Consider the following 13,980-nt stretch of genomic DNA (forward strand, 5'->3'; position numbering starts at 1 on the left):
GTTGCTTGGATTAGCCCCGTGGTTTAATTTGATTGAGGTTTAATTTTGCCTCATATCAGGAGCTCAGTCGGAGTTGCTTGCCCACTATGACCCTGCTTTGGGCCCTGGCCAATGGGTTTGTCCCTCCACAGATCCAGGAGAAAGCAGGACTCAGCATTATCGACTGGAACAGGAATTGGTCTTGGGCTCCTGTGTAGTGATGCCACAGCAGTGTAATTCCTGGAATTTCTTCCACTCTCAGCCTGCTGGCTGCCCCCTCCCAGCCACTAGCCCCAGAGCAGGAGGAGGGTTCATGGGTTAACATTCTGGCCTGGGACTCAGAAGAGAAGGCTTCAGTTCTAGACTCTGCCACCGACTTACCCTGTGACCTTGGGCAACTCCCTTAGTCCTTTGGTGCCTCAGCAATGTGTGTTTTAATACAGCTTAGTGTAAAGGGGTGCATCTGGGAACAGGAGACGCAGGCCGTCCTTAACATACGATGGACTCAGTCCTGGGAAGCAGTGACTGTGAAAGTCTTGAGGAATCCTGCATACACCACCTTTAGGACATCAAGGGGCTGGCACCGGTGACAGGCCCTGGTAGCACATCTCTGATGGGCTTGTCCTAGCAGGGAGCTGGAGAGAGTTCTACAATTGTAGAGGATGCCCAGAGATTATGCGTGGCTGGGCCTACCTACCAGTGGGTCACTGAGATCTCTGCCTAACTTTGGGAATCCCTGGATCCCGAGTCCCGCTTCTCATTCCTCATGGAGAAAGGCACAGAGCGAGGTGGGAGACATTCCCATGTACGGAGCCTTGTGGAATCTTCCATTTCTGGATGCACCCTGGGTTTATAATACAGGGAAGGGGGCAGCCGAGGGTTATTTTATTTCACATTAGCAAGATCAGAACTCTGACAGCCTCAAGGTTACGGCTCGGCTGCCCTTGAAGGAGCCATGTGGGCCGACAAGCCCAGATTCCAGGAATGGAGCCTGCAGCAGGGCTGGTGCTGCAGGCCAGTTGTTTAGCATCACCCCTCATCCCCTGGGATTTGGCCTCCTGACATGCCATTGGCTGTGACGGGGTTAAAGCTGGTGCACATGAAGCCAAGCAGCTGAGGTTCCCTGATGGCCAAGTGGCCCCAAGGGAAGGTACAAACATGCTGCATAAAGGCAGTTGCCTCCCTATCTGAACACACACTGCCTGCTGCCCGTGCAACCTCTCCGATGACTCCTTGCACTTCAGGATGAAGACCTCTGGTGCCAGCGGCTCCCTTCCAGCAGGAACTGGGTACGTGGGCAGGTTTCACTGTCCGTAAAAGGAGCCCTGAAAGGAGAAGGCTGGGAGCCGTTTGCACTTGCTGATTTTTTTTCGATGGCAAATGTCTTCTTTGGCCTGTCGGGGTGACTCAGGGGCAGGACTGGAGGGCAGGCAGCTCTGGGGAACGTGGGAACCTCTCCCCCATATTAGCGAGCTTTCCGGTGGGTTGCTCAAGCAGTACAGCAATCGGCCATGAATCAGCCAATGCCCTGACAGGTGCCGCATCGCTCCCCCTCTCTGCTCTGCAAGTGCCTGACGTCAGGCCTCCTAGCCAGCTCGTTCATGGGCTGGAATCGCACAATCCATCCCCCCTCAGCCCAGGCCCTCGGCTACAGTGCCCTGAAGGTCGACTGGGCTTCCCAGCACGTCCAAAAGGGTCCAGCACCTCTGGTTCCTCCATTTGAGAGCCTGTGGTGAGCAGTGTGGAGACAAGGGACCTGCCAGCCTTCTAGAGCCAGAATCCTGTTTAACCTGAGCCCCAGGACTAACAAGGGGGAATAAAAGGGTTTTCCAACCACAGTCTGTACATGCTTCTGCCCCCAGACTGTCCCTCTCTGACAGGGAGCCAGGCAAGCCAAGGGCTTTCAGCCTTCCCCAGCCCTGTCTGGGCTTGTCAGTCTGAAGCGTTTCTCAACCACCGCTGCCCCAGGCTCGCTGCCCTGGCAAAACATCTGCAGAATATGTCCGGAGCCTGCCAATAGGGGCTTCCTGAGTTGTTGCTCCCAAGTCAACTCACAGGGTAAGTCTAAACTACATGGCTCCATGGATGGAGCCATGTAGATTTCTTTGTCTGGCAAAGGGAAATGAAGCCGTGATTTAAATAATCGCGGCTTCATTTCCCTTTGCCTACAACCCTCATCAACATGGCTCCATCCATGGAGCCATGTAGTTTAGACACAGCCACAGTGTCCCTTAGTGACGGCTTTTCTTCCCCAGTTGCTTCTCTTCCTATTTGTATTCCAATTGCCTGCCATAAAATTAAGAAAGGCCAGACAAGTGTAACCCAACACAGCCAGAATATCAACACCCCAACAGTTAACCAATGTGACTCTACAGCAAGCATCCCATTAAGTTACCACTCTTGATTCAAGCTACAGATGGACAGAACAGAACCAATCAGCTCCTAATCCAGGGAGAGAGAAGATGCTAGACGTTTCTTTGCCAACAAGTGGCAGATTGAGTGCTGACCTGTTGCAATCTCATGACTTCTGAGGGAAGAGGGAATGAACTGAGTTTGTTTAGTCCTTAAAAGAGAAAACTCAGAGGGGGACATGTTAACACCTTTGAAGTAGCTGAAAAGGTGTTACAAGGAGGAGGGAGATAAATTATTCTCAGATCTACATTGTAAATCCAACTCTCACCTGAGAAATTGTCCCTGAAATGAGAACAGAGGGAAAGGAATGAATTGATATGTGTGTGCCAAGGTACCAATGTGCAGAAGTTGTGCCAAAGCCTTTCACTTTATTACAAATATTATAAACTATTATAAATATTATAATCTTTCATGAAATGCTTGTATATTGAAAGCCATCAGCAGAGCTGTTGGATTCTCCACGGGAAGGAGCACAGGGAACTTTGCTTTATAATGGCTTTTGCTTTTGAAAGCATTTTACATATACCCCAAATATGGTTTGCAGCAGGTTTGTGCTAGCAACTCTTTGTTCAGTGAACAATTGTATGAGACTCTTTTCTGGTAATTCTTTCCTGGTTTCTAACACATATTTGGGCATGTCTAGACTACATGGCTCCATCTACAGAGCCATGTAGACTTGTTTACTCGGCAAAGGGAAATGAAGTGGGGATTTGACGCTCCACAGTCGACATCAAAGGCATTTGTCGACCTCCCCGGTAAACCTCATCCCACAAAGCATACCGGGGAGGTCGACAAATGCCTTTGATGTCGACCACGGAGTGTCCAGACTACAGCGCTGTGCCACCAAACAGCTGATCGGCACAGCGCGGCAGCCATTTTAATTTAAATGAAGTGGTGATTATTTAAATCGCCGCTTCATTTCCTTTTGCCTACATCCCTAATCTTCTCCGTTAAAAGCATTTGCGGAAAATCATGCCAGTCTAGATGCAGCCTAAGTGTTTTCAGCCAGCAGCTGCCTCGTGTTTAGAAACATGTATTGCTATACCTGGCCACCATCAGAAGTGGAAGGCCAGTGGCTACGTCACAGCTGTAACATGACACGGTGCTCAATCAGCGATCGAACCCCTGGCCACAAGATATCCATGGGGTCCAGCACTTAACAAGCTTCAAAGAGGGACTGGATGGTTCTCTGTAATTGTAGTAGCAAAGATTCAAACAAACTCCACAAGATCTCTACTCCTTGTTGCTTCATGCCACAAAATATTTCTCACTTGTGGGTGTCAGGGAGAAAATTTCCCAGGGAACAGGTGGTCTGATAGCTGTCCAGCGCAGGGCTTCTTTCACCTTTCTCTGCAGCATCCTCTGGTCACTGAGCAAGGTGGCCTGAGGTCTGATCCAGCTTGACAGTGCCTCTTGCTGTCAGTGAAAATTCAAGCCCATATTTCTGGAGCTCTTCCTTAAGAGCTTGGGAGTTTGTTCCCACACTTGCAGGGAGAGCAGGATCGCGTTTCTCTAAATTTCATCCACTCTCTTGTTATTTCTCATTCTAGGAAAGAAAAATAAAAGCTGATTGGACTTGCCCAGTACATGATGGCAGCTGCCAATGACACCGCATTCACACACGCCGTGTTCCTGCTCACCGGGATACCTGGCCAGGAAGACGTTTATCTCTGGATCTCTATCCCCTTCTGCGTATTGTATGTTATTTTGATATTAGGTAATTCAGTCATTCTGTTCATTATAAAAACAGATTCAGGCCTCCATGAGCCCATGTACATTTTCCTTTCCATGTTGGCCCTCACAGACCTTGGTCTGTCGATAGCCACCGTACCGACCATACTAGGCATGTTTTTGTTTAACTCCAGGGAGATCAGCCTCAATGCCTGTTTGGCCCAGATGTTCTTTATCCACTTTCTTCAGTGCACTGAGTCCTCTGTGCTCCTGTTGATGGCCTTTGACCGCTTCGTTGCTATCACTAACCCGCTCAGATACGCTTCTATTCTAACCCTTCCAAGAATAGCCAAGATGGGGCTGGCGTGTGTGCTAAGAGGGGTGGCTTTTATACTCCCACTCCCGCTTCTCCTTAAGCAGTACCGCTACTGTCGAGACAACGTCCTCTCCCATTCCTACTGCCTGCACCAGGAGGTCATGAACTTGGCTTGTTCAGACATCACAGTCAACAGTGTCTATGGCTTGTCTGGTTCACTTTTAACAATGGGGTTGGATGCCCTCCTGATCTTCCTCTCTTATGTGATGATCTTCAAAACTGTGCTAAGTGTTGCTTCCAGGGCAGAGAGTTTCAAGGCCCTGAAAACCTGCATCTCCCACCTCTGCATTGTCCTGCTCTTCTACACATTAGAGATAAGCTTGTCTGTGGTCTACAGATTTGGGAGCAGCTCTTCTCACTTGCTTCAGATCATCATGGGCTACATCTACCTGCTCGTCCCGCCCCTGATGAACCCAGTGGTGTACAGCGTGAAAAGCACACACCTCCGTGCAAGGTTAATCAGGCTATTTGTCAAGTGAAGGGTCCGTGCACCACCAGGCTCTGGTTGTGGTGACAAAGGAGGCAAAATCCACAGGATGTGACTACTTATTCTATCCTGGAACCCTATTTCCAAGATGAGATGAGGCCCTCACGTCTACTCTCCTGTGTTTGTGGAGAACTAGGGCACTGGTAGGATGTTGTTCCATGAAGACTTGCATGAGTGACTTTTCTATCTCAGAATTCCTATTGATACCATCAATAAAGACAAGTTTTGGGGATACTCGTGACACCTGGCCTGTCACTGTCCTTTCTCTGATGAAACTTCCATGGGCAATGAAAATAGCTGCAGAGCTTTTCTGCAGTCTCAGTCCTGGCCCTTCCTGAGCACGTTGGATGCTGCGTGATCCAGGGGGCTGCATCTGATATGAATAGAGGCAGTTCACGGGGCACAGACACCCATCCTGCCCCTATGTCCTCAGCCAGGTGCTTGTGACTCAGTCATGCTGGAGACATGATTTAGCCGCAGGAGAAACTGTCCAGGCAGCCTCCATTCCCCACGGAGCCTTTTCCCCACCAGGGCAGGGCAGAGTTGTGTGTGAGGGATGGCCTGACACACAGGAGTCCTGGGAAGAGACTCTAGCCCCGCCTCTTTGTGCTGCCCCAGGCAAGGGGTGGAAAAGGGCCTCAGCTCCCCACAGTGGCATGTCTAGCTCCTCACCCAGCACAAATCATTCAGTGCAGGGTGACCCCTGCCAAAAGGCAAAAGCAGAACACAGGCAGGTGCCACGTCCCCATACTCACTCCACACCTGCTCCTCCTCTTGTCCTGAGGTACCTCCGTCTGCTGCATCTCTCCCCCAAGCTTCTTCCCCCTTCCTGTTGACCTGAGGCTTTGCCCCCACTCCAGGCCTGATACCAGGGCTGGGACATGGTAAGAGCTGCCCTAGGAGGCAAAGTCACTGTGAGGAGCCCCAGTCCCCTTAGGGAGATTGCAGAGTCTGGGTCTCCCCACAGCAGCCTGGGCTCCCGAGGTAGCTGTTACATCATTTGCAGTTCCAGCATTTTGAAAGAAACCCATGGAACACAGAGAGCCTGAGCAGTTGCAAGTGTCCATTTGTTCCATAACACAGAACTCACTAGAACCAGCCCAAACCGGCTGGGATGACCCCTAGTGACCTAACTCAGTTACTATAACAACAAGATGGATATCTACAACCACCCACTACACAAAAGCCCGGCTCCAGCCTGGCCTGGGACTAGGGCCTCAGGGGAAGTTGGGGGAGCAGGGGACAGGACCTCAGGGGAAGGCATGAGACAGGGGGTGAGGCAGGCCTGAGGGGAGGGCCTCCTGCGGGTAGCAAGAGGATGGGGCCAGAGGGCAGCAGGGTGCGGGCTTTGCAAAATACAGAGCTAATGTGCCCCCCCCAAAGGGGCTTTTGTTTTAAGTGTCCCAGGCTGAGAGTCAGTCCTTCCTGGTCCAGGGTAGAGATCATGGACCTTATTCAGGTTTGGGGGGATGCCCCCAACGTTCATGATCTCTGCACTAGATGGAGGAACGCCGACGTCTATGGCAGGACAGCTGCCAGCCTGGCCACCAAAGGCCACATGGGAACCCAGGAGCAGGTTAGCATGAAAATCAAGTTGGTCCAGCGAGACCCCCAACCCTGAGCCCTGAGCTTCCCCTCCCCCTTCTTCCCCTTGCTTCTCCCTTCCAGCTTCCTCCTCTCAGATTTTCCCCTCCAGTCTCCCACCCTTTCTTCTCTCCTCTCCTGCCTCCTTTCCCCAGTCTCACCAGTTTCACACCACCCCCCAGTTTTGTTAAATAAAGAGAGTTTGTGTACATGAAAATACGTGTATTTTATTTGACATCAGGAAAGGAGGCGGGGGGGAGGGGTAAGTGGAAGGACGTGAGGGAGGAATGAGGCACAAGCCCCCAGTGGGGCAGACCAGGGAGGTTCTTCCTCAGGGTGGAAGCTCTCCTGTAGGGCCTCCTGGATTCTGACAGCCCCCCGATGGACCTCCCAGATGGCAGCCTGCAGAAAGTGCAGCCAGGCTCACAGCAACATGTCCAAGAGAAGCACCAGAGTGCCCAGGGGCAGCTCTGGCTCCATGTTGCAGAGTGCTGTGGTGTCTTGAGTGAGGGCAACCAGAGTTCGCAGAGACAAAATGCTTTGCTGTCCCTCATCGAGTTAGGCAAGCAAGCAGGGAAACCTGAGAACTGGCTGTCCAGCGGGGGTCCCTTTAAGCACAGGCCTCAGAGAGCCTCAGGTAGCAGCCACACAAAGTAACTCCTGACTTGATGCCCTGCCGGACCTGGTTCCAGCCGGCCTTAAATGAGATTCAGCATCCACTCGGAGTGAATGTGCTATTTCAAAAGAGCAAAAAGCTATTTCGAAATGCATTTTGTGTGTAGACGCGCTATTTCGAAATAAGCTATTCCGAAATAAGATATTTTGAAATAACACTGTAGTGTAGACATACCCTAAGAGAGTAGCCCATGGTCACAGCAGTCATCTGTGGAAGAGCCTAGAATTGGAGCCATCTAGCTGAGCCTCCAGCTATCATCTTTGGAAAATCATGGGAGACAGGAGAGATTGCAAAAGACTGGAAAAGGCCAAAAGGGAAATAAGAACAACCCAGGAAACTACAGACCAGTTAGTTTAACTTCTATGCCAGGGAAGATAATGGAGCCAATATAAAGGAAATCATCTGCAAACACTTGGAAGGTGGTAAGGTGATAAAAAATAGCCAACATGGATTTTTAAAGAGCATATTACGTCAAACCAATCTGATAGTTTTCTTCGCTAGGATAACAAGTCTTGTGGATAAGGGAGAAGCGGTGGATGTGGTATACCTAGACTTTAGTAAAGCATTTGATACGGCCTCGCATGATATTTTTATCTATAAATTAGGCAAATACAACTTAGATGGGGCTACGATAGGGTGTGTGCATAACTGGCTGGATAACCGTACTCAGAGAGTAGTTATTAATGGTTTTCAATCCTTCTGGTAAAGTATAACAAGTGGGGTTCCGCAGGGGTCTGTTTTGGGACCGGCTCTGTTCAATATCTTCATCAACTATTTAGATATTGGTATAGAAAATATGCTTATTAAGTTTGCAGATGATACCAAACTGAGAGAGGTTGTGACTGTTTTGGAGGATAGGGTCATAATTCAAAATGATTTGAACAAATTGGAGAAATGGTCTGAGGTAAACAGGACGAAGTTTAATAAAGACAAATGCAAAGTGCTCCACTTAGGAAGGAACAATGAGTTTCACACATACAGAATGGGAAGCGACTGTCTAGGAAGGAGTACGGCAGAAAGGGATCTAGAGGTTATAGTGGACCACAAGCTAAATGTGAGTCAACAATGTGAAGCTGTTGCAAAAAAAGCAAACATGATTCTGGGATGCATTAACAGGTGTCTTGTGAACAATACACGAGAAGTCATTCTTCTGCTCTACTCTGCACTGGTTAGGCCTCAATTGGGCTGTGTCTACACTGGGCCACTTATTCCGGAAAATCAGCCGCTTTTCCGGAATAAGCTGCGAGCTGTCTACACTGGCCCTTGAATTTCTGGAAAAGCAACGATGCTCTACTGTACAAAATCAGCCGCTAGTCCGGAAAAACTATTCTGCTCCCACTCGGGCATAAGTCCTTATTCCGGAACACTGTTCCGTCTACATTGGCCACGGACGCTTTTCTGGAAAAAGGGCTTTCCGGAAAAGCAGCCTGCAAATGTAGACGCTCCTTTTCCGGAAAAACTGAAAACGGAATAGTATTCCATTTTAAGCAGTTCCGGAAATTCATGCCAGTGTAGACACAGCCTTGGAGTATTGTGTCCAGTTCTGGGCGCCGCATTTAAAGAAAGATGTGGAGAAATTAGAGAGGGTCCGGAAAAGAGCAACAAGAGTGATTAAAGTTCTAGAGAACATGACCTGTGAAGGAAGACTGAAAGAATTGGGTTTGTTTAGTTTAGAAAAGAGAAGATTGAGGGGGGACATGGTAGCAGTTTTCAGGTATCTAAAATGGTGTCATAAGGAGGAGGGAGAAAACTTGTTCATCTTGGCCTCTAAGGATAGAACAAGAAGCAATGGGCTTAAACTGCAGCAAGGGAGGTTTAGGTTGGACATTAGGAAAAAGTTCCTACCTGTCAGGGTGTTTAAACACTGGAATAAATTGCCCAGGGAGGTTGTGGAATCTCCATCTGTGGAGATATTTAAGTGTAGGTTAGATAAATGTCTGTCAGGTATGGTCTAGACAGTATTTGGTCCTGCCATGAGGGAAGGGGACTGGACTCGATGACCTCTCGAGGTTCCTTCTGGTCCTGGTATTCTATGATTCTATGATTCTGAGTCCCAGGCCAGCACGTTAACCCCTGAATCCTCCTTCCCATCTGGGGTTAGTGGCTGGGAGGGGGCAGCTAGCAGTTCAGCTGGCTGAGCTTGCCAGAAACTCTGGGAATTATACTTCTGTGACATCACTAAACAGGAACCCAAAAAGAATTCAGTTCCATATGATAATACTGAGTCCTGCTTTCTCCTGGATCTGCTAAGGGACAGAGCTCTTCCCAAATCTGTGGAGCATCATGCACGTCCCCTGGAATTTGGCCTCCTAACATTTGCCATTGTCTGTGGTGGGGTTAAAGCTGGTGCACAAGAAGCCAAGCAGCTGAGGTTCCCTGATGGCCAAGTGGCCCCAAGGGAAGGTACAAACACGCTGCATAAAGGCAGTTGCCTCCCTATCTGAACACACACTGCCTGCTGCCTGTGCAACCTCTCTGATGACTCCTTGTCATTTACAGTGAAGACCCCTGGTGCCAGCGGCTCCCTTCTAGCAGGAACTGGGTACGTTGGCAGGTTTCACTGTCTCTGAAAGGAGCCTTGAATGGTGAAGGCTCTGAGTGGTTTGCATTTGCTGATGTTTTTCTGTGGCAGAAGTCTTGGCTGGGCTGTCAGTGTAACATAGCGACAGGGTTGGACGGCAGGCTGCGCGCGATAGCATGGGAACCCTCCTCTGCATTAGCCCATGATTTATGGCAGGGTGGGTCAGGCTGCACAAAAATCTGACATTCACCGTGAGCTCAGTGCAGTAACACCCAGCTGCACTGAGTCAGCATCTCTCAGGGGGTTGCATTTCTAGAGATGCCGGGAGCTCTGGGCTCGAACCTGTCAGGGGCTGACTGAGAGGAGACCACATGAACCCCAGAGCACATAGAACCTTGTGGAGCCCCGCTTGGAACATAGAATCATAGAATCATAGAATACCAGGATTGGAAGGGACCTCGAGAGGTCATCGAGTCCAGTCCCCTGCCCTCATGGCAGGACCAAATATTGTCCAGACCATCCCTGACAGACATTTATCTAACCTACACTTAAATATCTCCACAGATGGAGATTCCACAACCTCCCTGGGCAATTTATTCCAGTGTTTAACCACCCTGACAGTTAGGAACTTTTTCCTAATGTCCAACCTAAACCTCCCCTTGCTGCAGTTTAAGCCGCTTGCTTCTTGTTCTATCCTCAGAGGCCAAGATGAATAAGTTTTCTCCCTCGTCCTTATGACACCCTTTTAGATACCTTTAGAGAACATCAGCACTGACTCCCCAATCCCCTCAGGCGAATTTGCTCCCACAACTGTAACCCGCAAAGGCCTTTACCGGGATTTTATTCTCTGGCTGGTTTGTAATTCAGGGCTACACTGCTCTGCAGTAGTAGGTCTGACAGGGTGTATTTCTGTGTCCTGGCTAGATGGCTCCACTATTTCTGCCCTGTCGAGCCCCTCAGAGTTACAGAGCTGCCAGCACCTCTGCCCCTCTCGGCTCTGCCAGTGCCAGATGTCAGGCCTCCGACCAAGCCCCATCGTGGGCTGGAATGGCACAATCCACCCACCCTGAGCCCGGACTCTGCCCTACAGCACACTGAGGGTCGACTGGGCTTCCCAGCACGTCCAAAAGGGTTCAGCACCTTTGGTTCCTCCGTTTGAGAGCCTGCTGGGAGCAGTGGGGAGACGTGACCAGCCAAGCTTCTGGAACCTAAATACTGAGTAATCCGAACAGCAGAAATCAAGCGAAACATGGGAGAACAGGAGGGTTTTCAAACAACAGTCAGGCCAGGTCTCTGTTCCCAGACCATCCCACTCTGACAGGGACCCAGGCAGGCCCAGGGCCTTCAGACTTCCCCAGCCGTGTCTGTGCCTGTCAGTCTGAAGAGTTTCTCCGCAACAGCTGCCCTGCCTGTTGACAAACCCCCAGCGCTGGCAGAACAAGCTGGGTAACGTAGCTGGAGCCCAGAAATAGGCTTTTTCATAGGTTGGAGGAGACAAGTACCGGCCGCTCCACCAGGGTTTGCCCCTGGCGGGCCCTCTCCCCTATATTTACCTGCTCAGCCGCAGGTACTGGCGATTGCAGCTCCTGTTGAATGTGGATCTCTGTTTCCGGCCAATAAGACATACCGAAAATGGTGTCCCGGCCTGTGACATTTCCTGCCGCTCTCCTTGTCCAGAATGGTGATGCACATCCAGCGGGAGCTGTGATCCCCCAAACCTGTGTAGGGAAATGTAGCAGAAGCAGAACTTTGGAGCTAACTCTGGAGACTCACCGCTGTGTTATTACCTAACCCTGCCCTAGGTTGTACCTCCTCTGTCAACTTTCACTCTCCCTAAGAACTCCTCTGAGCGATAGCTTTTGTTCTCCCTTCCCGCTTACATCCCAGTAGCCCGCTATTAATTAAGAGAAGCCAGATTGGTTTAACCCATACAGCCATAACATAAACATCCCAATAATGGATTCAATATAGTTATACCGCAAACATCCCCAGGCATGGACTGAAGAGACACACTCTTTAAGTTACCTCTCTGGATTCAGGCTATGGATTGATAGAACCAGTCAGCTGGGGAGAACCGGCCAGCTGTTAACCTCGGGAGCGGAACAACTAGATGTCTATTTGCCAACAAATGGCAGCATGAGCACTGAGATCTTGGAATCTCATCACCTAGGAGTGAAGATGGAAAGATTTGGGTTTGCTTAGACTGTAAAAGTGCAGACTCGGAGGGGACGTGATAACAGCATTCAAGTACCTAAAAGGTGGATACAAAGAGGAGGGAAACAAAACATTGTCTATAATCTGACGAGAGGACACAAAGCAATGGGCTTAAATTGCAACATAGGAGGTTTAGTTTGGACATTAAGAAAACTTCCTGACAATCAGGGTAGTTAAGCACTGGAATAAATTGCCCAGGGAGGTTGTGGAATATCCGTCATTAGAGATTTTAAAGAACAATTTACAATAAAACCTGAAAGGGAAGGTCTAAAATCATGTTTGTCTTGATATTATGAGTGTAAGAGACAGGGTTTGGTGATGTCTCACTATTCCTTCCAGATCTATGATTCTATGATGTTGTCATGTTCTGTAGAAATCTAGATGTCAGAAGCTACATTGTTAGATCCACTCTAACCTGAGAAATCTTCCCTGTCCGAGGGGAAAGAATGGCTGGATATGTGTGTACCAAGGTATTGGTGGGCAAAAGTTATGCCAAAGCTTTTCACTGTATTACAAATACTATAAATCAATCTTTCATTCCATGCTTGTATATTGAAAGCCATCAGCAGAGCTGTTGGATTCTCCAAAGGAAGGACCAGAGGTAACTTTATATTTAATGCCTTTGGCTTTCAAAAGTATTTCAGAAGTACCCAGATACTGCTTGCAGCGGGTTTGTGCTATTAACTCCTTGTTCAGCACACTGTTGTATGACACTGTCTGCTGGTATCATATATTCATGGGTGTGACCATATGTCTAGACTATATGGCTCCGTCGATGGAGCCATGTAGATTTGTTTATTGGGAAAAGGAAAATGAAGCGGCGATTTAAATAATCTATTTACGGAAGAGTTCTTGCACAAAAAGTCTTCCACAAGAGTGTGTCTACACTGCCATGTGTTTTTGCACAAGAAATGTGCTTTTCCGCAAGAGCATCCATGGCAGTGTAGACGCTCTCTTGCCAAGAAAGCTCTGATGGCCATTTTAACCATAGGGGCTTCTTGCGCAAGAAATTCATGTTGCCTGTCTACACTGGCCTCTTCTGGAAGAGCTCTTGAGCAAGAGGGCGTCTTCCTGAGAGGGAGAGTCAGAATTCTCATGCAAGAAGCCCTGATTTTCTACAGTACATCAGTTTACTTGTGCAAGAATGCACGGCCAGTGTAGACAGGTGGCATGTTTTTGTGCAAGAGCGACCATTTTCATGCAAGAGCCGCACCAGTGTAGACACAGCCTAGCAGTAATGCAAGTGCCTGCAGGGATTTTACCCTGGAAGAAGTTAGCTTTGGCAGGAGTGGCATAATTAAAGGTTAATCATATAGGGTATGTCTACACTACCCTCCTAGTTCGAACTAGCGGGGTAGTGTAGACATACCCCCATATAGTAGCCCATTGTCTGTGAGTCTGTAACGCTGACGTACACGGCCACGCCTCCTGGCCGTGTACGTCAGCGCCCCACCCCTCTTCTCCTCCCTCCGTGGTGGTTCAGCCAGCCCCACGGCCCCCCGGCCCCTCCTCCCCGCCAGCGCTGCTTCCCTCTCCCTTCCTATAGCCCCCCAATCCCCCCAGCTCTGTTTTCCACCCCCCTTCCAGCCATCCCTGCCTCCTTCCCCTCCCTCCATGATGCGCTGTGGTGCTCCCAGCAGGGGAGCAAGTGGTGGCAAGCGGCCCTTTGGGAGGTGGAGGAGAGATGAGAGAGAGGCGGGGAGGCAGTAGGAGGAGAGAGCGAGAGAGAGCGCAGGAAAGAAGACCTGAAAATCCCGTCTTATGACGGGCTAATTGGCTAGTATATATATAAAACCCTGTATATGGATTTTAGAAGTTGTGAAAGGGTTTGTCGTGATATCTTCACTTGGGCCAGAACACTCATAACAGCCAGCCTAGTGTGATTAGATGTGAGTCAATACCTCGTGAGATCTAAAAAGATCTAAATATGCAAGACCCAGCCAAACTGGCTTCCTGACCAAGGAACCAGAAGGCATTATAATACTTGACTACAAGTTCCTTTTTCCCACTTCAGGAAACTGGTCCAAAAGGGCATCAAGTTATTTTTTTCATGCATATTA

The 13,980-nt window shown here is 49.4% G+C and overlaps 1 protein-coding gene across 1 annotated transcript; it reads left to right on the forward strand.

Moving 5' to 3' along the window:
- The first annotated feature begins 3,981 nt into the window (after positions 1–3,981).
- Positions 3,982–4,917, forward strand: LOC102458556 (olfactory receptor 51G2-like). The gene has a single exon (XM_006132532.3). The coding sequence runs from the start codon at positions 3,982–3,984 to the stop codon at positions 4,915–4,917; it is 936 nt and encodes a 311-aa protein (XP_006132594.3).
- The last annotated feature ends 9,063 nt before the right edge of the window (positions 4,918–13,980 follow it).

The sequence above is a fragment of the Pelodiscus sinensis genome, chromosome 1, assembly GCF_052426305.1.
Source record: "Pelodiscus sinensis isolate ZL-2025 chromosome 1, ASM5242630v1, whole genome shotgun sequence".
Taxonomy (NCBI): Eukaryota; Metazoa; Chordata; order Testudines; family Trionychidae; genus Pelodiscus; species Pelodiscus sinensis.